General features: G+C 43.1%; 2 protein-coding genes across 2 annotated transcripts; one reads left to right on the top strand and one right to left on the bottom strand.

The window, feature by feature from the left end:
* Positions 1–712: 712 nt before the first annotated feature.
* On the top strand, positions 713–17100 carry vars1 (valyl-tRNA synthetase 1). The gene is made up of 29 exons (XM_086037805.1): positions 713–847; positions 2006–2358; positions 3213–3356; positions 3437–3626; positions 3712–3827; positions 4262–4337; positions 4655–4755; positions 5563–5690; positions 5763–5927; positions 6010–6091; positions 6186–6305; positions 7275–7383; positions 7462–7641; positions 8543–8667; positions 8758–8861; positions 9694–9852; positions 9951–10041; positions 10119–10224; positions 10307–10377; positions 11018–11143; positions 11270–11374; positions 11684–11831; positions 12708–12835; positions 13787–13942; positions 14008–14220; positions 15045–15156; positions 16258–16433; positions 16691–16840; positions 16945–17100. Exons 2-29 carry the CDS (start codon positions 2008–2010, stop codon positions 17011–17013), a joined length of 3801 nt encoding a protein of 1266 aa, XP_085893931.1. The 5' UTR covers positions 713–847; positions 2006–2007; the 3' UTR covers positions 17014–17100.
* Positions 17101–17684: 584 nt separating this feature from the next.
* abhd16a (abhydrolase domain containing 16A, phospholipase) lies at positions 17685–27724 on the bottom strand. The gene is made up of 20 exons (XM_086037806.1): positions 27574–27724; positions 26834–26890; positions 26340–26406; positions 26087–26173; positions 25777–25862; positions 25631–25704; positions 24443–24550; positions 24254–24368; positions 23447–23548; positions 22634–22697; positions 22495–22544; positions 22223–22346; positions 21257–21361; positions 21113–21176; positions 20966–21022; positions 20007–20069; positions 19856–19932; positions 19555–19653; positions 19429–19481; positions 17685–18159 (listed from the first exon to the last, which is right to left on the bottom strand). Exons 1-20 carry the CDS (start codon positions 27673–27675, stop codon positions 18076–18078), a joined length of 1638 nt encoding a protein of 545 aa, XP_085893932.1. The 5' UTR covers positions 27676–27724; the 3' UTR covers positions 17685–18075.
* Between the last annotated feature and the right edge of the window lie 35 nt (positions 27725–27759).

A 27759-nucleotide genomic window follows, 5' to 3' on the forward strand; every position in this document is an offset into this window, starting at 1 on the left:
TCCCCCCTTCAAAATAGGTTTTACAATTGTCTTTATTCATCATTTAAACCGTAATTATAGCATAAAGTATCCCCGAAAACATTTCAAACTTTCTTTTTTTTCATTACCCTTAAAAATAAATGGTTCACAGATGATTTGAATTCGCACGGGAATCGTGCATGTGTGTGCGGCAATTGTCCATCTCCACTGACAACACAAACTAAACTTAGCTCTTCCTCGACATGGAAAGATGCATGTAATCTTTTTGTCGAGTTGTAGCGCATCAATATACTTGGACACGTTTCACGGTGTTGGCGCCTTCTTGTGGCATCTTGGAGTGTTTTCCGAGCTACACAAAAAAAAACCCCACAAACAAGTGAGTTCCCAAATACAGAGGAGTTCTCAGTCACCACTCTTCTCAAAACTCAGAGCTACTTCTAGTTCTTCGGTACTGATTACTTGTACCATTTTGGTACAGACATCTGAAATGACAAATTTGCTCAAATAATCTTAAATTATTATTTATTACCGGAAGGAGTTTGCTATGCTAGGCCAATGTTTCAAACAAAAAAAAAAATCGTCAAAGCAATGAAAGTAAACGTCAAACAAGAACTGAAAAAAAAACCTTTTAAAAAAATATTATTTTCACTTTGGCTTCACCTGTTTTTAACGACTATTTTACTAACGATACAAATACAATATGTGTTTTAGACGCCTTTTATTTGGGGACTTCCGTGCTGGGACGGAAGTGGTGTAGAAACCCGGAAGTGTTGTCTCATTGCATCAGATTTGCCGAGTGTGGCGTGAGAGACCTCATGCAGCGAGCAGCATTCTGACCGGCCTACGTCTTTCGTTTTTTCTTTCAAAGGTAGGAGCAACATACATGTGGACATACGTAGAGTATGCACGGAAACACTTTCAACCAACGTCTTACATCGCGAATTAAGCACCTAAAACTCCTGTTCGACTTTGTTTTAAAGCGAAAGCTTACTTAGCTTTGACTTGAGTCAGCTTTTGACAGGTGGTGACAATCAAACCCAATCGGATCACTATCTCGCTACTAGTCCGTTTGGAATTCAACTTCAATAAAACACACGCAATGGACACTCGTTACGTATTGTGCGTAATTTGCAATGCATTCAAATATTCGGATCTTCATACAGTACGACAATGACTTTAGAAAAAGTCCCAATGTGTAAGTGGGGCTTAGTGGTTGCGTTGGCAAGTCTACCTCACAGCGAGGTTCCGAGTTGAAATATCTTTCGACATGCAAACTATGTACCACGTACTACGGCTTCACCCCCTATTCCCAAACCATGCACAAAAGGTTCATTGAACGCTCTTATTTGTCCATATAAATAAATTGGAGTGTTGAAAGTCTGTTTATATTTATAAGCTCTGCAATTACCGCGCATGCTAATTGCTTAGGTTGAAGCTGAACTTGGGCAAATGAAGCACTATAGTTTTTCAATCTCAAAGCTGTACTGAGAGACATAGGACATCAAAGTATTGGTCTTTTAAAATGGGGATACTGAAAAAAAACTGTTATTAATTAAATGTGTGGTCACTATTACCGATGATACCCCCCCCCCCCCCCCGAAAAGCAGTAGTTATACTTCATGTGCGATGATCGCAAATGTCAATTGGCGCACATGAATTGTCCGCATTTCATGTAAATGTATGCTTACTAACATACAAATAGTGTCCGTGTTAAATTTAGCCATGTTCATATGTCGCATTTACTGTAGGTATACAGTACATATATACCAAAATGAAAAGAAAATGGTTGAAATTTAAACACCAAAAGAAAAATGTAATACCTAAAAAACTTAAAAGAATAAATTTGAATATCTGGAACACACCTCCCACGGTAAACGAGGGTTCACTCTATGTTGCTTTGACTGGTCTGTTCCAACGTTTTGTCTACGTATTAGGGTGACAAGATGATGTTAGAAAATAATCCCGAATGACTGTTCACCAGTGTCGGTTTTAGCGCTCTTAATATTTGGTTGCGTGTCTCCATCAGGGATGGCCACTCTATATGTGTCCCCCCATCCCGATGACTTCCGGAGTCTCCTGGCTCTCCTCGCCGCCGAGGCGTGGCCGTCCTCTGGCGTCAAGACCGTCACTGACAACCCCCCCGCCGCGCTCCGCGTGCGCTCCACTCCCGCTTTGGTGCTGGGTGCGGGCGACGGCGGCGCCGTGTTGAGCGGGGCCAACGCCGTTGCCTGGTACCTGGCCGTGCAGGGGAAGAAGGCCGGCGCGGGGATAAAGCAGCAGAGCGAGGTGTGGCAGTGGCTCAGCTTTGCCGACAACGAGCTCATCCCGCCGTCCTGCGCCGTCGTCTTTCCCCTCATGGGCGTGACGCTGGACAAGAAGGTGAAGGGAGACGTTCATCTCGTGCAGGCTGTCAAATCTTTTTATTCAATCGCATAAATGCACAATCGCTAATCATCCTATCGATTATTCGAGTAATCGGATAGCTCCCGTTACGTGATGCCGCTGACATTTTGTGTCGACCTATTTTAGTGTTTGACCCATCAGACTTAGTCGACTTTTTTTCCCAGCCCTTCTAGTATGTATCCAAGACTTAACTCAACTTTATTTCTTGATCACTTTAAAAGCTACCGTAGCCGCATGCATAGGGTCGTACGTAAAGTGACAATCAGACGCATGAAAACAAAGACGGTTTAAACAAATGAATAACAAAGTGCACAACACGCATCTATTTTGTTTCAACAGGAACAAGAGACTGAATGCAATCTAAAATGCAACCTCAACAGTGTAAATGTTTCCTTTATAGCAAAGTGCATCAATACTTTTCCAGGAAATGAACAATGCAGACGAGTGCATCAATAACAGTCGCAACTTTGTGAATTGGTATAAAAACACGAATAACGGCAAAAATGTTATTTGTTAGTGTCTAATAATTGACTCAAAAGTATTCCAGCGCTCCCCTGCATAATCGTGATCGGCCAGTCATGAATACTGCTGAATTTTCCGATTTTTGTAGTCAGGACAAAGCCGTGTCTCCTTTTGAAAAAAAAAAATCAAAAGTATTGCTTTGGCGCCATCTTTGTGCCAAGGAACTATGTTGAGGTAAGGGGAGGAGCTTTGTTGAGTAAGGCCAGAAACTGATGTATTGGGAAAGTATTGGCGCTGTGTAGTTATTTTTTGGCGGGGGTGGGTGTCCCCCCCCGAGTGTGTTCTTGACACGTAGTGTTCCGCTTCAGCTCCAGCAGACCTCCCGTGCTGAGCTGCTGCGCGTCCTGAAGGCGCTGGATAAGATGCTGGAGCCGAGAACGTACCTGGCGGGCGACAGCGTCACCCTGGCCGACATGGCCGTGGCCTCGGCTCTTCTTCTCCCCTTCAAATACGTGCGTATCGCCGCGTCTCGCCGCGCTGCGCTCAATCCTCACCGCACCTCTCGGTTTGCCATCTGCCGTAACCCGCCCAGGCTCTGGAGCCGTCCGACCGGGGAGCGTTGACCAACGTGACCAGATGGTTCACCACCTGCGTCAACCAGCCGCACTTCATCAAGGTGCTGGGAAAAGTCAAGCTGTGCGAGAAGATGGCGCCGGTGGAGACCAACGCAGAGGCCACAGCCGCTGCTAACAATGCCGACGTGGCAGAAGCTACACTCGATGGTCAGCAAAGAGGTTTTTTTTTTTTTGCACATTGGTTATTGTCGTTTTGGGAGCAAACGTAGGCGTGCCCGACCGACTATTTTAGGGCCACCCAAGACAGAAGCCCAGCTGAAGAAAGAGGCAAAGAAGAGGGAAAAGATGGAGAAGTTCCAACAGAAGAAGGAGATGGAGGCTAAGAAGAAGACGCAGCCAGCCGCGGAGGTACAACGTTTCTTAGGTCGCGCTTTGGAGGCGAGAGATCAGGGTGGGACACATTTGATGTTTTTCCAAAACGGGCAGCTGGCCCAGGTCATTTGTAAAAAAAAAAAATAAAAAAAATAAATTCTTTTAAAATGCGCTCGATAATTGTGCAATCGTTTCATAAAAACCCTGGAAAATTGCTTTTCATATTTTATTTTTTTCTATACCCACTGAACATATTTACCATGTGCCCAGTGGCACAAATGTACGAAACAAAGTGAAATACGCGCCTAGTACTGAGCGGCAGGAAAATAACGGCAAAACGAGTGCAAGGAATATTGTAGAACTCTGGATGAGCCGGATTAAAAAACGGCCCGGGCAGCATGTGTCCGCTAACAATTTAAATGAAATCAAAGGTGTGATTTAGTCTGCTCTTTTGAATTTTGTCTTTTTAGAAAAAGGCCAAACCTGAGAAGAAGGAGCTGGGGGTCATCTCGTACAACATTCCTACACCCGCTGGCGAGAAAAAAGGTGATTTTTTTTTAAACACATTCCTACGGATGAAGGCAAAAAAGTTCAGAATGCACCCGCCCTTCTAGTGCCATGGTCGTATTTTACTTATCAAAAACGTGTTACGTAAATGTTTTTGTGGGGCTTCAACGGACGAATGGCATTTCCGTTCACGTTGAGCGTGCGCGGCCACGGAATGAATTCGACTCAAGGCGAGACCGTCGTGTACGTTCCTCCATTTTTACCTCGCCAGCAAGGAGGAGCCGTATGACGTGAAGAATGAGACGGGCGTTTTTTAGCCTCAAGTGAATATTTCGACCTGTTCCTTCTGCTCTCAGATGTCATCAGTCCGCTCCCTGACTCATACAGTCCTCAATATGTGGAGGCCGCTTGGTACCCCTGGTGGGAGAAGCAGGGATTTTTCAAGCCAGAATACGGGGTAAGCACGTTGCATGAGCTCAAGTAGCGGCTTGGTAATAAATACATCGTCGAAAGTGATTCTTTCTCTTTTTTTTTTTTTTTTTTTTTTTTAACACTCTGGAAATAAACGGCGAGTAATTTAACCTTCAGTCCGTAGACGTTAAGATGTTGAAGGTCGCCCACCTAATAATTTCCTCGTCCCCTCTGCTGGGTAAATCGAGGGTAAATAGAGAGGAGGGATAGACCGATTATCAAGCGGGACGATTATCGGCACCGATGTTTGGCTTGTTGACGAATATCGGCATCGGCCTTTTTTAAAACTCTGCTGGCCGATGATAAATCCATTGAAAAGGGTGGAAATCTAAACAAAGATGTGAACGTTTACCATTTCTGTCATTTTGAAATTGTCATTGACTGTCGAAAATTACATGGAGCTATTAAATTTTCATTGATCCTTTTTAAGACATGTTGACAATCCCGGGTGCTCCCTGAACTTTTTGTTAGAATTTTATAACAGATGTATACTGTCAAAAATGTCTTGTAATAATGATTTAAAAAAAAAAAATCGACATTCCTCAAACCTGAAACATTGTCCAATAAACATGCTTAAAGACGTTACAACAAAAATTGAGTAAATTTTCCTTTAGATTTTGATGCCAATATTTTCTTTTTTAGTGAAAATTCATATCGGCTCCAAATATCAATTATCGGCCTCCCCGACCACTAATTATCGGTATCGGCCCATATCGGTCCATCTCCAGCAGATACGTTTCGAAATGATGAAATAAGCACATCACTAAGTGTCCGATGTCCTCATTTCAAACAGAGGCAAAGCATTAGCGATCCAAACCCCAAAGGCGTCTTCATGATGTGCATCCCCCCACCCAATGTGACCGGGTCGCTCCACCTGGGCCACGCCCTCACCAACGCCATCCAGGATTGCCTGACCAGATGGTAGCCACGCCGGCGGGCCGCAGCGACGCGGGCAAACGCCGGTTGTTGATCGGCTTCCCGTCTGCCGTCCAGGCACAGAATGCGCGGCGAGACCGCCCTGTGGAACCCGGGCTGCGACCACGCCGGCATCGCCACCCAGGTGGTGGTGGAGAAGAAGCTGATGAGGGACAAGGGCATGAGCCGCCACGACCTGGGCCGGGACAAGTTCATCGAGGAAGTGTGGAAGTGGAAGAACGAGTGAGCGGCGCGTGGGCGGCGGGGGGGACGTTCAACGTGGAGAAACTCGAGCTTGTCTTATTTGCGCTATTTGCGTCCACAGAAAAGGAGACCGCATCTACCACCAGCTGAAGAAGCTGGGCTCCTCTCTGGACTGGGACCGAGCATGTTTCACAATGGACCCCGTGAGCGTCCCCCAACTCATTACACCAAAAGCCGCCATATTGCCCTCCTCAACCGCCTCTTTTATTTGCCCCGCCCCCCCCCGCCCCCCGCCAGAAACTTTCCTACGCGGTGCAGGAGGCTTTCATCCGCATGCACGACGAGGGGGTGATCTACAGGAGCAAGAGGCTGGTCAACTGGTCCTGCTCGCTCAACTCGGCCATCTCGGACATCGAGGTCAGTTGCCAACCACGCTTGGGGTCAAAGTCGTTCCAAAAAAAAGTGAGCAAAATAGTCTTGGCCTGCAAAAGGACTGGCTCGGGGCAGGCCTCGCAATTCCAAAACTCCTAACCGAAAACCTCAGAGGGACAACATAAAATGCTTAGAATTAGGGATTGACCGATTATCGGCCAGGCCGATATTCGGCGTTTTGATGAATATCGGTATCGGCCTTTTTTTAAAATGCGATCTCCGTTAATAAATCGACTTAAAACTGTGTTAACTTCAAGGAACTATTTGTTTAAATTTTCAGTTCACTTTATTAGAGATTCTACTGACCTTGGGAAACTCTGCACCGTTTGGTTTTGTTTGAAATCAAAACAAAGATAAGTAAAATTTTAACATTTACGTCATTTTGAAATTTTGGAGAACTTTATTTAGTGTCGAAAACTTTAGGGAGCAATTGTTTCAGTTTTCTTGTAACTTTTGAAGACATGCTGAATAGCCTGGGAGCTCCCTGGACTTTGTTAGAATTTTACAACAAAGATGCATATTGTCAAAAATGTATAATAAAAAAAAACCATCAACATTATGCAAATCTGAAAAAATGTTCAACAAACACGCGTAGAGGCATTTCAACAAAGTTAAGAGTTTTAATTTGTTTGATTTTTTTTTTTTTTCATGCCAATAGTTTCCTTTTTTTTTTTTTTTAACTAAAAATGAACATCGGCTCCAAATATCGGTTATCGGCCTCCATGACTACTAATAATCGGTATCGGCCCTGAAAAAAAAAACATATCGCTCCATCTCTACTTATATGTAATCATGACTTAGATGTGAAAATGGCGTCACATGTTGTCGTAAAAGTCCCCACCACTAACACAATGAAAGCAAATCGAAAATAGAAACACTTAAGTGCGATACGTTTCCAGCGGCAAAGACCGCTCGCGTTTGTTTGCCTGCATGAGAGCGCTGCTGGCGTTGCAGGTGGACAAGAAGGAGCTGACGGGCAGAACGCTGCTGCCTGTGCCAGGCTACAAAGACAAAGTGGAGTTCGGCGTCTTGGTGTCCTTCGCCTACAAAGTGGACGGCTCAGGTACCCGAGCAAAACGATTCCTGTCGAGATGAACTGGTGTTGTTTCACACGTTGACCGTCCCGGTGGTCCGTCGTCAGACGAGGAGGTGATCGTGGCCACCACTCGTATCGAGACCATGCTGGGCGACACGGCGGTGGCCGTGCACCCCGACGACTCCAGGTACCGACACCTGAAGGGCAGGATGGTGTCGCATCCCTTTTGCGACCGCAAGATGCCCGTTGTTTTTGACGACTTTGTGGACATGAGCTTTGGAACAGGTAAGAGCCGGGTTTTTCTATTCATGTATTAAAAAACACATTGTGGCATATTGACGGTGCAGAAAATGCACTAACATTCAGTCACTAGTTTGGTCATGTCTGATAATCGGCAAAAATCATCGTCGATCATTGTTTTCCAAAGCAAAAGCGGGTGTTTGCAAATTTGGAGTCACCACGGGGAAAATCAGACATGTAGAACTGCAGAAATCAGAGTATTTACTGTCGAGAGGCCGAAATGAATGAAAGGATTTGGACGATTATCAATTCAACAAGGTCTCGAAACAGTCGATTACCCAAATGATAATTGATTAATTTGGTAACCGATGATTTGTCCATTATAGCTCATACGCCACACACGAGGAGGTTTGCGATCATAAATGTTGCGGCATTTGCGACTGCGAGTCCAACCGTTTTACAAGCGCGACGACAAATCACTCCCGCACCACTGGATAATCGTTCAGGATCATTTTTCAGAGACATCAGACAATTTGGGCCTTTGCCGACTTTGATTGGAAAAGAGGAGTACAGGCTCAAATATGTCCTGACGATTGATACGCGTGTATCCCACTATAGAAATTTAACACACTAAGATTGATTTATTGCTCCAACATTGAGACAATGCTATTAAATTTTTGTTTGATCAAATGAAGTTGATTTGGTGTGTGGGGTGACATTTTTGCTGAAAATGACACATAAACCCAAAGAGCTAATATCTAATGACGAAATCTCTACATTCTGATTGCAGAGGATAGGAACCAAGAATAGCAAAAAAAAAAACAACTAGTAATTGACCAGCCACAAGATGATGCCAAAGTGCTACTTTTTCCAAATTTGAGATATAGTTAGGGTGTTTCCAGAAAGGGCGCCAAAACATCAAACTTGTGCAACATTTGGCCTTCAGGCGCTGTGAAAATCACGCCGGCTCACGACCACAACGACTACGAGGTGGCGGTGCGGCACGGCCTGCCCTTCGTCAACATCCTGGACGAGAACGGCCTGCTCATTAACGTGCCCCCTCCCTTCCTGGTAGGCTCCCCGCCGGAAGACGCCCGGACGGTGCGCTCGCTCGGCCACTTTGGGCGGCTAGCGTTAGCTTTGTGCTCGTTTGCCGCGTAGGGCCTGAAGCGCTTTGAGGCCAGGAAGGCCGTGTTGGAGGCGCTCAAGGGAAGGGGCGACTTCAAAGAGGTCAAAGACAATCCCATGGTGGTGCCCGTCTGCAGGTGAGAGAGGTCTTCGGCTTCTCATACACACCTGTCTTTTGGTTTGTGTGCTTTTTTTTTTTTTTGAGTGTTTCCTGTGTGTGTTTTTTATGATAGTTTTTGCATGTTTTGTGCGTGTTTTTTTTTTTTTTTTTTTGGATTGTCTGTTTTTATGTTTTTGTTTTTTGTTCCTTTCTGTTTGTCTTTGTTTTGAAGTGTTTCCCGTGTGTTTTTTTTTTTGTGTAGTCGTTGATTTTGTTGGTTCTTTTTTGCGTTTGTTTTGTGCGTGTTTTTAAAAAAAATAATTGTCTGTTTTTATATTTTTGTTTTTTTTTCCCTTTCTGTTTGTGTTTGTCTTTGTTTTGAAGTGTTTCCCGTGTGTTTTTTTTTTTGTTTTTTTTTGTGTAGTCGTTGATTTTGTTGATTCTTTTTTGCGTTTGTTTTGTGCGTGTTTTTTATTTTTTTTTTCGGATTGTATGTTTTTATATTTTTGTTTTTTGTTCCTTTCTGTTTGTCTTTGTTTTGAAGTGTTTCCCGTGTGTTTTTTTTGTTCTTGTGTGGTCGTTGATTTTGTTGGTTCTTTTTTGCGTTTGTTTTGTGCGTGCTTTTTTTTGTATAATTGTCTGTTTTTATATTTTTGTTTTTTGTCCCTTTCTGTTTGTGTTTCTTTGTTTTTAAGTGTCTCCCGTGTGTGGTTTTTTTTTTTGTTTTTGTGTGGTCGTTGATTTTGTTGGTTCTTTTTTGCCTTTGTTTTTGTTTTCAAATTTGTGTGCGCTTGTCTTTTTGCGTATTTTTGAGTTTGTTTTTACATTTGTTTTTACAATCGCTTTTGTTTGTTTGCTTGTGTTGGCAGTCGTTCCAAGGACATCGTGGAGCCCCTTTTGAAACCGCAATGGTACGTCAAGTGCGCCGACATGGGCAAGCAGGCCGCGGACGCCGTCCGAGAGGGACGGCTGAAAATCATCCCCGACCACCACCTCAAGACCTGGTTCAACTGGATGGACAACATAAGGTAAGTAGTTAACACGACCTGCCTGTTTTACGGCTAGTTTAGTTGCCACGACGACCGCCCGGGCTGTTCACCGATCTAAAAGTCCATTTTCCTCCCAGGGATTGGTGCATCTCCCGGCAGCTGTGGTGGGGTCACCGCATCCCCGCTTACTTCATCACCGTCAACGACCCGGCGGTGAAGCCGGGAGAGGCGAGATGCCCGTCGCCCGATGGTCACTTCGTTTGCAGCGTTGTCGATTGTGACGATTTCTTTCGGTGTCCTTCTAGGACGTGGACGGTCATTACTGGGTGAGCGGGAGAACGGTGGACGAGGCCAGAGAGAAGGCGGCAAAGCGCTTCAATGTGACCCCTGACAAAGTGACACTCAGACAAGGTCGTCCATAGTTTGGACATTATTTTTTGGGATGAATGAATGTGCCTTTAATAATTCACAAATAGTTGTCGTTGCGTTTCAGACGAGGACGTTCTGGACACTTGGTTCTCGTCTGGCATTTTCCCCTTCTCCATCTTCGGCTGGCCTAATGAGGTGCAAACAACAACTCGGCACAGCGGGAACAAGCTTCAAGAGTCATTTGAGCCACCTAACTCATTGCGAATGTCATTTGAATTTCCATTCGAAGCGCCGCCACATTTCCACGTTTCCTTTGTTTAAAGGCCGAGGGCGTTCTTCTCTGGCGCCTTTGCCGGACGGACGCAGAAACTTGCGGGCACGGCAACATATTTTGCTTTTGACCAGACGCAGCAGCACGTCGGTCCGCGCATGTTGCCTCGACGGGGGAAAAAAAAGAAAAAGTTTCTTGCCTTTGAGCCCATGCAGAAAAGAAATGCCCTTTGACAAACTATTAAGTTGCCCACGTCAACAATTCCCAATCGCGCCAACATCATTATTAATGACAAATATATCTTTGTTCATAATGAGAGGCAAAACAATGAAACGCTCTTCCGACCTGTCTTGCCATTCATAAAATACAATACAAACGTTATGTATATCGTATTTGGTTCCGTTGTTTCTTGGTCCGGCCATTATTTTAGGAAAGTGATGATATCAACAGCTGTAAATCAGCACAAAAATTTCCCGTTTTTTTTTTTTTTTTTTTTTTTTAAGAAATCTGTCATGCCAAGTGCCACTGAAAACCTCTCCACGTCTGCATTTGCTCTTTTTAAAGACTCCGGACCTGAGCGTTTTCTACCCGGGCACCTTGCTGGAGACGGGTCATGACATCTTGTTCTTCTGGGTGGCTCGCATGGTGATGATGGGCCTCAAACTGACTGGCAAGCTGCCCTTTAAAGAGGTCGGCGGGGTCACCGTCACGCGACTCGACTGGGGGGGGGGGGGGGGGGGGGTGCTTTTCAAGGGTGACACTTGTTAGCTTGAGTGCAACAACGACGACGACAACTCGTGATGTAACTGTGCACAGGTTTATCTGCACGCTGTCGTGAGGGACGCTCACGGAAGGAAGATGAGCAAATCTCTGGGCAATGTCATCGACCCTCTTGATGTCATTACCGGGATCTCCCTGGAGGTGAGCCCTGATCTCCCCCCCCCCCCCCCCCCTGATGCGTAACACACACACACACAAACATTCTTCAGTTCCTCACACTGCTCCCTCGAGAGCCATCCACTTCTTCCGTAAGCGTTATTAAGCAACCAAAGAGCTTTTATTGAAGCCATCCGTCATGGACTTACTAGCCTCGAGGACTGGTGGTGACGGAGCAGGCCACCAGGGGGCACTGGAGCACTTCTTGCACTTGTTGCGTGCCTGGTTGTTGTGTTGCTAAGCGCCTCTTTGCAACCCCCCCCCCGCGGCCCCGCCCCCGACCTGCCTTCACAGGGTCTGCATGCGCAGCTCACGTACAGCAACCTGGACCCGGTGGAGGTGGAGCGAGCCAAGCAGGGCCAGAAGTCAGACTACCCCAACGGCATTCCGGAATGCGGCACAGACGCCCTCCGATTCGCCCTGTGCGCATACACCAGCCAAGGTGAAGCAAACATTTGGACGGAAACTGCAGCAAATCTTGCCTTTTTATTCGAGGCAAACGCGGCTACGGTGCTAAGCCGGGAAAAGCGGATCAGTGGATTTCTGACTCGATTCAAATCAAGTCTATTTGCATTTATCGGAGAAATTCTGCTGCTGATTACACTTCACAATTACTTAAAATGAAGTCAACCCAAACATATTTTTTTCGAGAATATTTTCTATGCAGGCCCACTATTTGAAACAAGGCATTCGGATTGAGATTGCGTTTGTGGAATATGAGTTAAGCAGCAAAATCCACTCCTTTTTAGCCACCTTAGGGGCGGCCATTTTGTCACTTCTGTCGATTTGAAAATGACATAACTACTCAGGGCTCAGCTAACGACCAATCACGGATCAGCTTCAAAAAACAGAGCAGCCGTGATTGGTTGTTACCTGAGCCCTGAGCAGCTGCGACGTCATTTTCAGTCCACAGAAGTGACAAAATGGCCGCCCCCAGAGATGGCTGAAAACGGCTGGATTAATTTTCATTCCAGAAGCGGCTGCCAAAACGTGCCAGTGCAAACTCTACATATCAATCGATAGTTTTCACGTTAGTGAGTGTGAGGCTTTGTGAAGCGCTTTGGACACCGAATGGTGCTAAAGTGTGCTTTGCTTCCTATTTGCCAATTTAATCAATTTGGATTTTGCATTTGTTGGACTATGACATGTCTTTAAAATATTAGGAGTAAGTAAGCCTTTGATTGCATTCACAAGTCGTTTGTTAACACATGGTGTGTGTGTGTGTGTGTGTGGGTGTGTGTGTGTGTGTGTGTGTGTGTGTGTGTGTGTGTGTGTGTGTGTGTGTGTGTGTGTGTGTGTGTGTGTGTGTGTGTTTCAGGCAGGGACATCAACCTGGACGTCAACCGCATCCTGGGCTACCGTCACTTCTGCAACAAGCTGTGGAACGCTGTCAAGTTTTCCATGAAGACGCTGGGGGACAATTTTGTCCCCTCAGAGAAAGCCCAGGTGAGTCTGGCTGACATTTAGCATGTCCAAATTAATTTGTGAATACGGACCTCGTCACCATGGCGTCACCCAAAAAAAAAAAAGGGGACTTCTAGAGGTGCAAAGATGAATCGAATAATCGACAACCAATTGATTATTATTGTCCAAATGCTCGGGATTTCAGCTCATCTTTGTGTTCAATCAAAATAAAACTTGATTCATTTATGTTTGTGCATTTTCTGCCCTGTCAATTTGAAACAATGTCCTGTTTTTGAGATGGAAATTAAAACGTTTTTTTCATCTGATTCATTAACAAAATAATTGAAAGATTAATTATTAAAATAATCATGCTGCACTTAGTAATCCAATTAAATAACACTGGTCAACAGCAAATTTTAATTAGATATGGCTTTATGTTCCTAAATGTATTTTTGACACCGATTTATATACCAAAAAAAAAAAGTCTAACGCATCAGGTTTTTGACATTGATTTTAGTTGTATTTTACCATGTGTTGTAATTTATAGCTATGATTTTTTTTTTTTTTAATCCACCTGTTGCTAAACCTAACCCTTAAATCATAAATGTTTATATATTACATTTATTATTATTATGAAAAACTGATGTGCTGGAGAAAAATTTAGGACAGATTCGAAATAAGTGCAAAAAAAAAAAAAAAATCTAGAATACTTTACTTGCATCTCTGATTAAAAAAAAAAAAAGTTAAAATTTGTTTACTGGTAAGTTAAATATTAAAATAAAACTATTGCAAAATAAAAAATACTCCCCCAAAAAAGTTAAAATATATTGCAGATGCATTGTGCTAAACAGTGAAATGAAACTGAACTATACAGTGATTCTTTCACAGACCACCAGAGGGCGCCCGGGTACCACACTTAAAGAATCACCACATGGACAGCATAATAGAATGAAACGAAAATATGGATGTGCTCTTGTCGTCTCTTTGTGGCAGATGTGCGGCGAGGAGAGCGTCACCGACCGCTGGATTCTGTCCAGGCTGAGCGCCGCCGTCTGTCTGTGCGACGCCGGCTTCAAGGCGTACGACTTCCCCGCCATCACCACCGCCATCTACAACTTCTGGCTCTACGAGCTCTGCGACGTCTACCTGGTGCGGACGTTGAGCCTTTCCCTCACGGTAACAGCCGCGCTGACGTCACGTTTTTGCTAGCGCAGGAGAGCGCGAAGCCCGTCTTCAGCAAGGAGGGGGACGAGAAACAGGCCGGCGTGTGCAGACAGACCCTCTACACGTGCTTGGACGTGGGCCTGCGCTTGCTCTCGCCCATCATGCCCTTCGTCACGGAGGAGCTCTACCAGAGGTTGCCGCGGCGACGGCCTCAGCTCGACGCCCCCAGCGTCTCGGTCACGCCGTACCCCGACGCCCAAGAGGTGAGCGGGGCCAACGTGCGCCTTGAGTGGACTCAAAAAAGAAGCTTCAAGCTGTTTATTGCCTCTCCCAGTTGTGTATCGAAAAGAAGCACATAGCTTCGATTTATTTGTCTGCTAATGCTAACGCTGAAAATAGCATCTAGATTCCACTACTTTAACGCTTTCAGTAATGCCTTCAACACAATTAATTGATTACAATTAATCCAAAATTCAATTACATTTACAATTATTACACTCCATGATTACAAAATTGGCATAATCATAAAAAACACCTTTAAAAAAAAATATATATATATGTATATATAACAAATTTTATACATTTTGTTTGTTCCAAAAGGAACTTATTTACATTTGTCATTTAAATATTTTCTTGTTTTGTACCAAAAAAAGAAATGCTCGTTTGAATAATCGTAATTTCATTTATTACCAAAATAATCATTTTTTTCAGAATCGAGCATCTCTATCATGACAATAGTCATATTTTCTTTATCCTCTGAGAAGAATGACTTAAATTAGTGCCGCACTGATGAGTTGAGACAATTCAACAGTATATATGAACAGTATATCAGTCTTATAGTGCTTCCCCAACATACAAAGATTTTAGTCTCTCGTTGAGATGTATCACTTCAACTTACTTCTTTGACACCAATTATTGCTTCCCTGTTAGTCAGGGCTTTGGCACCAACTTGGGAGAAATATGCCTGAAAGCTGCAATTTGTGGAATTTTTCACCTGGGGATCAGTTCCACACACACACACACACACACACGCGCAAATTGGTGAGGAGGTGGAAGTTCGTTTGACTTGTTTATTTTCCGTTGGCAGTTCTGCTGGAACAGCGACGAGGTGGACCGCGACATGGACTTCGTCATGAACGTGGTCAAGACCATCCGCTCGCTTAGGGCCGACTACAATCTGACCAAGACCAGAGCGGACTGTAAGTGGACGCCTGCATATTAACGTGTCGGGTTTGACAATATGGAAAATGGCGTTGCGGTGCATGTCAGAAGGGCAGGATAGTGTCTTAATGTACGAAAAAGGACAGTTGGAGCTCTTCTGGAAAAAGCACCTAAAAGCTTTTAGTGACAAACCCCGTCAAGTGCACTAAATTGAATTATATGTAAATGATGACAGAGAACAGGAATTGCATTTTGGCGGGGAAACTAAACGACCGCTTCATTTTCACTTGGTACCGGGCCGCAGAGAGACAGCATTTTTTGAAAAATGATTATAAGCAGGGCACATTATGTTTAAAAATGTGTTTACTTGGTCTTTTTTAATTGACCAGCTGTGGTGGGCTGCGACAGCGAACCTCCGTCATCATCACTCTGTCAATTCATCGTTGTTTTCAACGCGCTTCCGTTATCGCTAAATTACATTTCTGATATTTTGAATAGTGTTCTTCCTATGGATGGTTTTATTTAATTGGTTTTTTTGGTTTATTCAGCTTGAATCAATGTAATTGTTTTTCATATTTTAAATAGGGGAAAACACAAATCAGTAATTACCAATACCCACCGATAGAAAATAATTATATCGTGATACACTTTTCATCCATACCGCTCAGCTTATCGTCACTCCCCGTATTTGCCAAATATAAAAAGTGGTTATAGAGTAAGTGGAAAAAAAAAAATAGAATTGTACAAAGTGTCTTAAAGAGACAATGTGTAGAATGCTTTACTTTTTCGATGCTCATTCCTTTAAAAAAACAAACAAAAAAAAAACCTATTTCAATAAAACGCAAAAAAATATGTTCTATCACATCAACGTACATTTTTTAAAATATAATTGTAGGGGAAGAATTATATTACGTAGGATGTCTCGCTGGCATCTTTCTGCTACGAAGACCCAAAGGAGACAAACTTGGCGATCAACATTTTGCTTGCGACATTCCAACGTAGGTCATTGCATTCTATTAGTTCACCACTAGATGGCATTAAGCTCTATACAAATGTGCCCTTAATCGTGTTGCGTTGGCTCAACATTATTCGTAGCCCAACTAAATAAAAGCTCTTCAATCTTGTTAATTGTGTGTTAGGTTACCTTCAGTGCGCCGACTCGGCCACGGTGTCCCTGGTGCAGACGTCCAGCGTCCAGATCCAGACTCTGTCTTACAGTCAGGCCGTCATCCCCCTGAGCGCCGGGCAGGTTGTGCCGGCGGGCTGCGCTGTGGCCATCGCCTCCGACCGATGCACCGTCAACCTCATGATCAAGGTGATCACTGCTAACATCGCCATACGGCGTGAACGACGTTTGTGAGAGAGCGAGTGTTTGTGTGTTGTGTGCTCGCACGTGAAAATGTTTACTTCTGTGTGTGTTTTTTTTCTTTTTCTTTCTTTTTTCGTCCTTTTGGCAAAGAGGAAAAGTGTCACGCTAACCATTGAACAGCAAATCGAGACTTGGGAATAAAATGAACTCATGTTGTTGTTTGCATTTTTTGGACACCAAAGTGAATCTTTTGTTGTCGTCAGGGTCTAATCGACGTGGACAAAGAGTTGTCCAAGCTGCGTGCAAAGAAAGGCGAGTTGGACAAGCTGATGGGAAAGCTGCACGACAAGATGGCCACCAGCGACTACAGGGACAAGGTGCCGCTCAAGGTGCAGCAGCAGGATGCCGAAAAGGTGACGATGGCGCAACAGATAAAGGCTTTAAAAATCTTTTTATTTTTTTTTTTCTCATTCAGGTGTTAGCCACTAACAAGCGCTTATTACTTCTTGTGTTTCAGCTGCGACAGACTCAGACGGAGCTGGACAAAGTCAAAGAAGCCATGGACAACTTCAACAAGATGATCTAACGCATCATCATGTTGGGTTTTAATTTTTTTTTTTTTTTTTTTGTTCCAAGTGTTGTCAAAAATAAATGGGTGAAAAAAAAATCTGACCAATGTTGAGTCTTTTTTTAATTACTACCCTCCCTACAAACTATGGTTTCAAACTAGTGATTGGGTTTCAAACTAGAGTTAGGGTTTAGAAGGATTTAAACTAGGGAAACAAGTAGGATCTAAAATCTGGTTGAGGGTTTAGACGTAGAGTATCAAACAAGGATTAGGGTTAAGAATTAGGGTTTTAAATTAGGGTTAAGGTTTAGAAGTTGGGTTTCAAGCTAAGGTTGGGGTTTAGAAGTGGGATCGCATTTACATGGAAAACGCGTCTCTACTTACAGAATTTTCTACTTAAGAAATTTCTTCCAGAACCAATTAGTTTCCGAAGTAGAGGTACCGCTGTACAGTTTTAAACTAGGGTTAGGGTTACAAAGTAGGTTTTTAAACGAGAGTTAGGTCTTCAAAATGGGTTTTTTAAACTAGGGTTAGGGTTTCAAATTAGCCATAGTGTTTAAATAGGGTTTCAAACTATTTTTGGGTTTTCAAAGCAGGGTTTCAAGCTGGGTTAGTGTTTCAAAGTAAGGTTTCAAACTACATTTTTTTCAGGGTGAGAGAGATGAAACTGCAAGACACTAAAAACAAGGTTTGCCAGTTTAAAATAATATCTTTAATACCTTATTTTTCCTGTGCTATGGCTCAAAGGTGCTATAATGGGATACGTTACTAAGATGAGATACTTTGCAACACTGTTGTCCTTTTCTAGAGAAAGTCTTTGAGAAACATTTTAACCGCCCCAAAACACTTGAATCACCTATTGAAAGACTTTATTCTTACAGGACAACAGAACGGAGAACATAATAACATTTTAATCCCAAGCGATACTTGAGGGTGGAAAAATGTGCCTTTCTTAAAAAACTGGAATAATTTAGTTGTTTGTGGGCTACAAGCACAGCAGCTCAACACTTCAAAACAAAACGCAAGAAGTCACGACGTCGTGCCGGGGGTGACGCCTTTTCAATCGGGCCCCTCTTCCCCTTACAGCTTCCACGGGGTGTGGAACTCGGAGGCGGGCAGCGGAGTGCAGTGCGTCGTTTCAAAGTTTCTCATGTGCTTGCGAGCCTTCCGAGAGGGAAAGAAAAAAAAAAAAAAAAAAAAAAAGAACAAATTATTTTCCACTTCTCACTTTTTTTTTTTTTTTCCATAGACCGGAGGTGAACGGATGGAGGGGAAGCGTAGCGCGAGCCGTAATTGATGGCAGGCAGCTCCTTTCATGTTAAATGACTTCAATAAGCCAGGCCGGCTGCCCAAGGAAATATATTATAGCAGTCAGGAGAGCCCGGAGCACAGGTGAGATGGTTGCCATGGTGACAGAGGGGATTTAAAAAAAAAAATAAAAAAAAAATGTGTTACTCAGTGGTAACAGGGGGAAATATCTCCTCAAGACGCAGTAGGCACTTGATTAGGTACACCTGCTACAGTGCAACCACACCGAACAACCCTGACTTACAAGTGCCCGAACTCGAGTTACGAGGGAGGGGGAGAAGAGAAGAGAGAGAGAGAGAGAGAAAGAGAAAGAGAGAGAAAGAAAGAGAAAGAGAAAGAGAAAGAAAGAAAGAAAGAGAGAAAGAAAAAGAGAGAAGAAAGAGAGAAAAAGAAAGAAAGAAAGAGAGAAAGAGAGAGAGAGAGAAAATAAAATGTTGAATATTTTACTGAATAGTACTTTCATTAATTTCAAGTCATTAATTTGAGGGGGGGGTCTGTTTTTGAGGAAGGAAAGTAGCATATTTTACAGAAATTAAGTAATTTATTTTGGAGGGGGAAAAAAAACGAACATAGTAATTGAGGAAAAATAACATTAGTGGGAAAGGGAATCCAAACATTTGAGACAGATATTTTAAAAAATACGACAAAACTTCAAGATACAAATGTATATTTTCCTTTTAAAAAAAAAAGGATAGTTTTGAGTTAAACATTTTGCCTGAGATTCATTTTTTATGTGTTGCACTGAGCAGCTTAGTCTTTTTATTTATCTATATATTTATCTATTTTCAAATCAAGCGCAGCCTCACTTTTGACCAGCGTCGAACATCCGTACTCATCACCCTCCGCGAGTGTTATCCTGACTTCTACGTTGCCATCTGTGTGTTGTTCACACACATTTCTTATCGGTCGTCAACTGCTGCGCGCCGCGCGCGCGCGCACTATTGCTCCTTTGTTTTGTGCGGCTTCCCCCGCACAATGGACTAGAAATCGAAAGGAGGCGCTGACATTTTAAAACCCGAACGATTCCGGGAGAACCCAAGCGCTAGTCCCGGTTCCACTCGCTTCCTGGTGCCCATCCCTACTCACTAAGCCACGCCCATTGAAGGGCACGTGTGATTTCCTTACCAGGAAGAGAGCCATCTGTTGCCTCTCTTTGATAGTCATGTCTTGACTCTCACCTGGGGAGACAGGAAGAGACAGTCTCATCTGACTGCGCTAATGATAAGGGGGGGACGACAAAGACGTTCATACCGATATTCCAGGGAAACCTGACGTCCGCGTCACCCTCGTACGACAGCAGCACGGTCGTGCACCAGTCGTCGTCCACCTGGTAGCTGCTGTACACGGACGCTACGCGCAGAAAAAAATCAAATACGGATGAGCTAGCTTAGTTCTGCTCGCATTAGTTTTCAGATTTTTTTTTTTTTTTTTTTTTTGTACAGCTCATAACTATTTTTGTTGCCTCCCGTTTGTTTTGGGTGCAGTTCCACTGTCGACCACCGTTTCGTTGGACGCCAGATTAGAAGGAAGAATGAAAACAGCCGTTTGTTACCTTCCTCTATGTGACTGGAGGCACCCAGCCATTGTCGGACCGCCTGGACGCCTTCCATGGTCATTATTTTGGGATACCTGGCAAGGCCACGCGCACGTTAGCGGCCGCAGCGCCTTTTATAGTTCAGGTGTGCACAGTTGAACTGTCAGACCTGAACTGCAGCAGATTGAGCAGGAGGTCATTTCCTCGGTTGGACGTGACGTCATTGGGACTCCTGCACAGTAAAAACACGCCACAGGTCAGAAACATCGTGGACTCAAGTGCGGCCTGCTAATCCATCGAGACATCGGATTTCATGTAGTATTCTATTTGAGTATGTCTTACTCTTTTACTGCATTATTAATTGAACTTATTTATGACAAATTGCAATATATTGTGTTTGAGTTATGTAACAGTACTCATGAGCCATTATTGAATTGGATTACTTTAATCTGATTGTAACTGATTTAATACTGCAATTTATTCATTTTAACATTTTATTATTTCATTTGATGTTTTAAATGAAGTTTATTTTATTCTATTTTTAAATAAAACAATGTTGACTCTAATGAGGAAAAAGCATTATAGAAAATGGATTGCGCTATTGTCAATGTTGCAATATATTAAAAAAATTAAAGATGGCAAAATCCACCCGTTTTTAGCCATCACAGGGGGCGGCCATTTTGTCATTTTTGTCGACTGAAAATGACATCATAACTACTCAGGGCTCAGGTAACGACCAATCACGGCTCAGCTTCAGAAAACAGGTCAGCCGTGATTGGTCGTTCCCTCTGCCCTGAGTAGTTGCGATGTCATTTTCAGTCGACAGAAATGACAAAATGGCCGCCCTCCCAGAGATGGCTAAAAACGGCTGGATTAACTCTTAGTCCACAAACACAATATTTACCAGAATGCCTTGTTTCAACTAGTGGGCTTGCATAGAACATATTCTGGGTTGACTTCCCTTTCAAAAATTGTTAACATTACATTGAATTTCAAAACCACTATTTTGTTATCCGTTATATTTATTTTACTTTAATTTGGGGGGAAAAAAAAAAAAATAGTCCAGTGCCAAACCACGGCAGGCGAGTATAACGTCAAGCAAAGGAGGGAACGCTGTGTGAGCCTCACGAGGTGGTGATGATCTCGTCTCTGGTTCTGCGCACGAGCAGCACGGGTCCCTGGTATCTGAGCGGGGGCAAGCAACACACGGCAGCGCCAGCTCAATAGAAGCCTTTCCCCACCTGCACTCCGCTTCAACGACGCTGTCGGACTCACTTGAGAAGCTGCTCGGAAACGTTGAGGTTGATGTACTGCCGCACCGTGTACTGAACCAGCGGCCCTGTCGCGGAAAGCACGCAGGCGTTAGAGCGCGCGCTAAAGCCGAGGGGCCGACAAGAGCAAACCGCCGGAAGCACTCACTCCAGCTTTCAGGCATGACCTTGAGGGCCAAAGGTAGAAGGTCGTCGAAAGTGGCGTCCAGCACGACCGATTGGATCTCGGGGTATGACATCACCGCCCAACTAGCTACAGAGAAAAGAGCGAGAGGGGTTTTAACAATCTTTTCTCTGTTCACGTATTTTGCCCCTTTTTTTTTTTTTTCCCCAAAGCATGGGTCGTAAGAAAGTTAAGTGTTGAGAAGAACCAAGCAGATCATGTCCAGCGAGTTAAAACCTGAAATCATCGAAAAAACAGAGCCAGATTCGACACGGCGAAGCACTACCGGCGTAGTACTTGTATTTATAAAATATGTGGTAACCTGAAACAAAAGAAGTCGATAAAAGTTATAACGCAGGGCATGGTCATTAACTTTTCATTTCCAAGCTGTGGATCTCGGTCCATGAAAAGATTGAGAAGCGACAGTGAAAAAGGCGAAGCTGTGTCAAAGTGAAGCAATGAAGGTCAATTTATGAATTAAGCAACATGGATTTTTTTTTTCTGATACCTCATCATAACTATAAATGACAACGCATGGTGAAATCTGAATTGCGCACACTTATGAGCCATTCTACCGAATTGGTTGAAATTGCAGTGAAACTCAAATTTTCAAAAAACAATGAAGTGTTCAGACCTTGCATATTTAGTAATATCTTGTTATGATCTATTTGACCACAAGGCATTAATTGAGATACTATTAAACTGAATATATTTTAAAAAATCATCTTTTATATGTCACTTCCTATTGGGAGGTGGCTGTCCCGATCTCTAACTCCTGAATTTCAATCCATGAAAAAAAAAAAAAAAAATGTAGAAGCAATTTCTGATTAAAACGTGCTGTTTCCCAGTATAATCGGAATGGTTGAGAAATACGATTTTATAACAACTCCGCATTCCCACAACGGAACCAAGCGCTAACGACGATAGCGTACAAATGCTGCATTGCGCTACCTGTGAATCCGCCGATGGACCACGCGTAAATGACGATGTCGTTGAGCTTAAAGTGCAGCTTGTGCACGGCAAACTGGATGACCACGTCCATGGCGTTGGCCTCATTCTGTGGGAAGGGCACGCCCTGCAACACAAAAACAAACGCGCCTTTTGTTATTTGAGCGTCAGATAGCATGGCTTTGCTTTCTTTTCGGTCCCTCTGTTGCTCCGGTCTGCTGCCGGAATCCCAACACTCCGCCGTTGTTTGTTCAAATAAAACGACGACGGTTTACCGTGCTGCCGCCGAAGCCCGGATGGTTCCAGCCCAGGACGGAGTAGCCGCCTGCGGAGCGCATCGAAAGCAACACGGTTTCAATCTGCCGCGAAACAGGAAACGGTGACTCATGGACGCTTACTAGGACGAGTTCTCACCCTCCAGCGGGGTGTTCATACATCCCACCTCGTAGAAGCCGGCGTTGCCCTCGCAGCAGATGACCTGCGGGAGGAAGAAAACAGCACACGTGACTCACACGGAAAACACACATTGACGGGACATGCCTGATCGATTAACCGATATTAGCTCTTTTAAAAATGGAAAATAAACAGACACATTAACACAATCCGATATAAGAAAAAGACAATGACATAAAACACCGCCTCACCCCAGAAAATGCCCCCGCTAAAAAAAAAAAAAAAAACAATCGGCCGATTTTTCCCTCCATCACATCAATCAATCAATCACATTTTATTTATATAGCACTTTTCAAAAATTCAACTCAAAGTGCTTTAAAACATTCAAAGCAAAACATTAAAAAAATAAAATAAAATAAAAAAAATAAAAAAATTATAATAAAAAATAAATAGATAATTAGAAAAAGAAAAAAAAAAAAGATTAATAATTAATAATCGGTTATTGGACATCCCTTTATCAAAATCAGCCTAAAAAAAAAAAAAATCATATTGGTCAGGCCCTAATCCATACGGCCATACATTAGGGCTGCAGGATATTGGAAAAACATGCAATATGTGATATAGGTGTTAAATATTTCAAGAGAAATCTTATTGAGATATTCAACATGTACCTAAAGAAACAACATTTTTACTACGAAAGAAATCTTTCTTTTTTCTTTTTTATCATGCAGCAAAATAAGCAGGCTCAGGGTATTCTTGGTTAATTGATTCTAATAACTTCCAATTGTATACATACATACATATAGACGCACACGCACACACCCAGTGACTTACCAGCGTGCGTCCCTTGGATCCGCCGCGTTCCCTGCGGTCCACAAACATGGTGTCGATCTCGTTGCCGTCGCAGGCCACCAGCTTGTTCCTCTGGCCGTCAAACTGTGAGTAATATTTTTCACTTAGTTTAGTTTTCAAAGATGAGTAGAGTTGTCCGGATTCAATCATGGGATTTTTGGCTGATCTCTAGTGGCTGAAAAAGATTGGTTTCTAAAATGTTTGTTTTTTTTCGCTTAAGCAAACACGGAGGCTGGAAAGGATTAATGACATTTCCAAAGGGTAAAGATGAATTGAGTGGAGCTGGTGGAAAAAAAAAACGTCGACTAAGTGGAATAAGTCGACCACAAAAATAGTCAGATGCAAACTTTTTGCCGGTACCATGTTACAGATCCACACAGTCATTTCCGGTCTACATAAAACGTCATCATTCTAAAAAGATTCGATAGTGACTAGGGATGTAACGATTAATTGAGAGTCGATTAAAAACGAATCGAAAAACAAAAAAAAATTAATAAAAAAAAAAAATCGAGTTGTTTAATTTCATCTAGAAAATGTTGTCTTAAAACGTTTTTTTAAATTCCATAAGCATTGCACATTTTGAACGTGTAGATCAAATTATGCTTTTGCGCCAAACATCATTGCGTACTGCGTGTGTGGATGGCTGTAGAACCACACTAGTGCACAGAGACAAGCATGGTAGCAATTTTTTTTCAAAAATGGAATGGAAAATCGGGAACTGAAAATCGAACGGGGGCTTGAGTAAATCGTTACACCCCCAATAGCGACACAAGAACGTGTGTGCGTTACCTCCTCTATGAGCTTGGCCTGGCCTTGATCCAGCATGGGCCTCATGGCTTTCTGCAGCAGTCCCACCGAGCCCGGATACAGCATCCTCCTCCCGAAGGAGTGCACGATGAGGTAACTGCAACAAAGCCGAACGGTGAGCAGGCGCTGTGTAAAAGGCTTTGGATGTGAAGGCCGGAGAAGCGAAAGCACCTGACGACGTGGCAGGGCAGAGTGCGCACGCAGCGCAGCGCGGCATCCGCCGCTCCTCTCGGTCGGGGCTCGCGCTTCAGCAGGGAGACGCCGGCCTTGGTCGACTTTCTGCCACGCACATTATGGAAATCAAATCGACTCCTGCTCAAGAAATCACAATGGCGGATCCGTGGACCAGACTAATGGCCCCCTTTCCGATGCATGGTACCCGCAAGTGGTGGGAAGTAACTAGAGTTGCAACTAACCATTAATCTGTTGATTATTTTGTCGATTAATCCGATGAAAATAATAATATTATTGTTCAAAAATAGGTCCTGAACATGATTTTCAAATTGACAGTGCAGAATTGACATAAAATGATTATAATTCAGTTACTGGTTGGGTTCATGGGTACATGTTAGAAAATAAGCAAAACATTTTGAGGCATTAATCGACTTACTACACATTAGGGATGGGCAAGTACTGATACCAGGTATCGGTATCGGGCTGATACTGGTCTCATTTCGAGGTATTTGCGGATGCCGATAAAAGCAAACCATACTTAAAGCGGAAATCAACCCAAACATTTTTTTTTCCCAGAATATGTTCTATGCAGGCCCACTAGTTGAAATACGGAATTCTGATTCATATTGCGTTTGTGGAATACAAGTTGAGCAGCAAAACGCACCCACTTATAGCAATTTCAGGGGGCGGCTATTTTGTCACTTCTGTCGACTGAAAATGACATCACAAATGCTCAGGGCTCAGGTAACGACCAATCACGGCTCACCTGTTTTCTGAAGCCGAGTCACGATTGGTCGTTATCTGAGCCCAGCGCAACTTCTGTCGACTGATGATGACATCGAAGTAACAAAATGGCCGCCCCCTCAGCTAGCTAAAAATGGGTGGATCTCCTATATTCCACAAATGCAATAATAAACTAAATGCCATGTTTGGACTAGTGGGCTTGATAATTGATGAATCATCATGTGCGTCACAAAGACAGAAATGTGTTCACAATCCTGTCATTGTGTTAATTGAAATGTTATGTATCATAGGCACTAGTGGTATCTGTACTTTTAGCAGTACCGGTGAGTACTCAAGAGTGAATACTTGTACTGGCATCGGTCTGGAAAAAAAAAAAAGTGGCAGAGAAAATCCCTAATACACGTACTGTGTGATAATGGTGAAATAAGAATCAAATCTTACGGATTGCTGACTTCGCTCCAGCTAAAATCCGCAGGCCAGTGAGAGAAGTCAAAGTTGTAGCATCTCAACTTCATCTACAAGGAAGGGAAACAGGAAATTGAGACATTTCTCCTCACAGTCCCTGACTGAAAACAAAACGAGCTCACCTTGTTGTCTGGCGAGTGATTCTTCTTTGCCTCCTCCAAAATGGAAACAAAGTCAAGGTACTGAGCGTTATTCCATCTTCCCCAGCCTTGAGGGAGGGAAACAAGAACGCTGTACAGTGAGATACCGGTGAGCCGATTTTAAGAGTCTTTCCAGAGTTTCGTCGTTTTACAAGAGTGGTATGGCAGCATTTTTAACAGCGAGCTCTCGCAGGGCTTTTCTAGTACGTATGTCATGCAACCCTAACCGGGCGACTGTCGTTTGCTAACGTTATGAAAAAGGTCCGCTGGCATATGCGTTGTGTGTCCTCACCTCGTAGACACGCCACGCCGAGAAGACACAGCAGCGTCGTTGCCACATACTGACTCAGTGGCGCTAACTTACTGCTGCAGATGTAGCCTAAAAAATACCACACACACATACACAAACAATCAACATCACCAGAATAAGGATTCTGGGAGTTTGTTTCTGCTTCTCTGAATACTTTCCGTACGACACTGTACACACATTTATACATACATGCAGAAACACACACACTATTTGTAGAACAAGTTTTTTTTCTTACCTTTTCCATACAGATAGCAAAGCAGTAAGGGAGAGCTGCAGTAGGACAGATACCACACAGCTGAAGCCTGAAGAGAAGAAAATTGTAGTTTAATAAAATATAAAACTAACTAACTTTTTTTCTAGCAACATGCAACTTTAAACTTGAAAAATGATTACTTCAATCTAAACTATACCTTATATATAATGTTTTAATGATCTAAAAAAATATACAACTTTATTCTAAAAAATGTCACTTTTTTCTTGAAAATAGACAATTTTATTGGGGAAACTATATGTATATTTTTTTTTCTAAAAATGACACCCCCAAAACATTCTATGAAATATATAACTTAATTCTGGAAAATATACAACATTTTTTCCCTCAGAAATTTACGTTTTTGTCCGAATTTCATCATAGCAATACTGCGTCTTTTATATCGAAGTGTCGTTTTTCAGGGTGGCCCAAGTATTTCACACCAAATAATTTAATCTGACAGTACACTTAATACTGACCCAACCGAGAATGCTGTCAGTGTGCTTCTCCAAACTCCCCGGCTGGTAGTTGCATCCCTTTGGAAAGTGAAAAAATAACAATTTAATCAACATACAAACACTATTTCTGCTATAAAATCAGTTTTGATTGCATCTAAATTGACTGAGCCTCGAATCGCGGAATCAACTTTTAGTCAGGGCTGCCTCCCCAATCGACAATTGGAAAAATCTGTCACAAAGACGTTTGCTTAGGCGAGAATTTCAGTAATACAGTACAGTACCTGATTGCTTTGTTTGTTTGGATTTGTAGTCATTTTTATTCAATTTGATTGATTTGTTTTTTCTTGTAAAATGTTTTACACATGTATGACTGCATACAATTATTTGAAGCACTTCGTGAGTCTTTTCCTAAAAACGTGCTACTTAAAAAGATGAAACGCAACTATTCTGCACATCCTGCTTACGTTAGCATTAGCGGATGGATGTCATTGAGAATGCTCGTGAATCTACGATAGATTAATAATGGTGAAAATCAGTAAAATGTCACATGCAAACAATGATAATGATGCATGTCCTTCATTTAATTATCTTAACTGTTAACCATATTACTGAAATGTCAGCAAGTGCTCATTGATAAATATTTGACACTTCCGCATGTAGCATCCCGTTGAGCGACATGTTCAGCTAACGGGCACCAAAACGCTACCGATTGTGGAGTCAGCCGCGTCGAAATGAACAAGCAAAGGCGTGCATGCTCCTACCGTCCTCGCAAGTCGTCCAGAGGGCCAAGTCGGGATCGGGGAGCGATGAATTCTTTGTAGGTGAGGCCCGAAAACACAGCGAAGCCACGTCCAGGCGGCCATACTTCCTGGATAACGACGGAAGTCTGCGATGGCCAAACATTTCCCCAACGCGAACTAGGCCAATGTGGTTTAATGTTTTACTTC

This window comes from Filicampus tigris, chromosome 8 (genome assembly GCF_054856515.1).
Source record: "Filicampus tigris isolate MCC_2025a chromosome 8, RoL_Ftig_1.0, whole genome shotgun sequence".
Classification (NCBI taxonomy): domain Eukaryota; kingdom Metazoa; phylum Chordata; class Actinopteri; order Syngnathiformes; family Syngnathidae; genus Filicampus; species Filicampus tigris.

What these genes read in the sequence shown, in the direction of transcription:
- abhd16a (XM_086037806.1), bottom strand. Translation starts at nt 27,675, where the DNA reads ATGGCCGCCTGGACGTGGCTTCGCTGTGTTTTCGGGCCTCACCTACAA. An exon ending in TATGAACACCCCGCTGGAGG is followed by an intron (nt 22,545 to 22,633) that starts GTGAGAACTCGT and finishes TGCGCTCCGCAG; the next exon opens with GCGGCTACTCCGTCCTGGGC. An exon ending in CTCAATCTGCTGCAGTTCAG is followed by an intron (nt 19,933 to 20,006) that starts GTCTGACAGTTC and finishes TGGCCTTGCCAG; the next exon opens with GTATCCCAAAATAATGACCA.
- vars1 (XM_086037805.1), top strand. Translation starts at nt 2,008, where the DNA reads ATGGCCACTCTATATGTGTCCCCCCATCCCGATGACTTCCGGAGTCTC. An exon ending in GCGTGACGCTGGACAAGAAG is followed by an intron (nt 2,359 to 3,212) that starts GTGAAGGGAGAC and finishes GTTCCGCTTCAG; the next exon opens with CTCCAGCAGACCTCCCGTGC. An exon ending in AGACGCAGCCAGCCGCGGAG is followed by an intron (nt 3,828 to 4,261) that starts GTACAACGTTTC and finishes TTGTCTTTTTAG; the next exon opens with AAAAAGGCCAAACCTGAGAA.